At 56.9% G+C, this 622-nt stretch overlaps 1 protein-coding gene across 1 annotated transcript in view; it reads left to right on the top strand.

The window, feature by feature from the left end:
• Positions 1-622, top strand: part of EMH_0094130 (uncharacterized protein) — a gene marked incomplete at both ends in the record, with an annotated part of 20,333 nt that overhangs the window by 2,631 nt on the left and 17,080 nt on the right. The window contains one exon of the mRNA XM_013494929.1: positions 1-620. Coding sequence (XP_013350383.1) covers positions 1-620 — 620 coding nt within the window. The remainder of the gene's footprint in view (positions 621-622) is intronic.

A 622-nucleotide genomic window follows, 5' to 3' on the forward strand; every position in this document is an offset into this window, starting at 1 on the left:
CTCAGCAGCAAAAAGGCGAAGCAAAACGGAAAACAGCACCAAGACAACAGCAGCAACAGCAGCAGCAGCAGCAGCAGCAGCACAGCAACTGAGGAGCAACTGCAGCAGCAGTTCGACAAGCAGCTGCTGCAGCTCATCAACCCGCAGCAGCAGAAGCAGCAGCAGCAGCAGCAGCAGCAGCAGCAGCAGCATGTGTATGCAAGAGTAATTGCGCTGCTGCCGCAGCAGCGGGTTGTCTTTGTCTCGCTGCTGCCGCACATAGTTGGATGGCAGCAGCAGCAGCTGCTGCAGCTGCTGCCCCCGCATCTGCTGCTGCCGGGGACGAAGATTAAGATTCCTCTTTCTATACTCAGCAGCAGCAGCAGCAGCAGCAGCAGCAGCAGCAGCAATGCTGCAGCAAACAGCGACGGAAAGAGGGCGCTGCTGCCCCTTCACAAACTGCAGCAGCAACTGTTGCTGCAGAGCAGCAGCAGCAGCAGCAGCAGCAGCAGCGACAGCAACAAGGACGATGATACTGCTGCTCTAGCAGCAGCAACCACAGACAACAATAGCAGCAGCAGCAGCAGCAGCAGCAGCAGCTTTGCTTCGTTTGCTGTTGTTCGTATTCCTCCGTTTTTCGATG

Source organism: Eimeria mitis, genomic scaffold (genome assembly GCF_000499745.2).
Source record: "Eimeria mitis Houghton genomic scaffold, Emh_scaff134, whole genome shotgun sequence".
NCBI lineage: Eukaryota > Apicomplexa > Conoidasida > Eucoccidiorida > Eimeriidae > Eimeria > Eimeria mitis.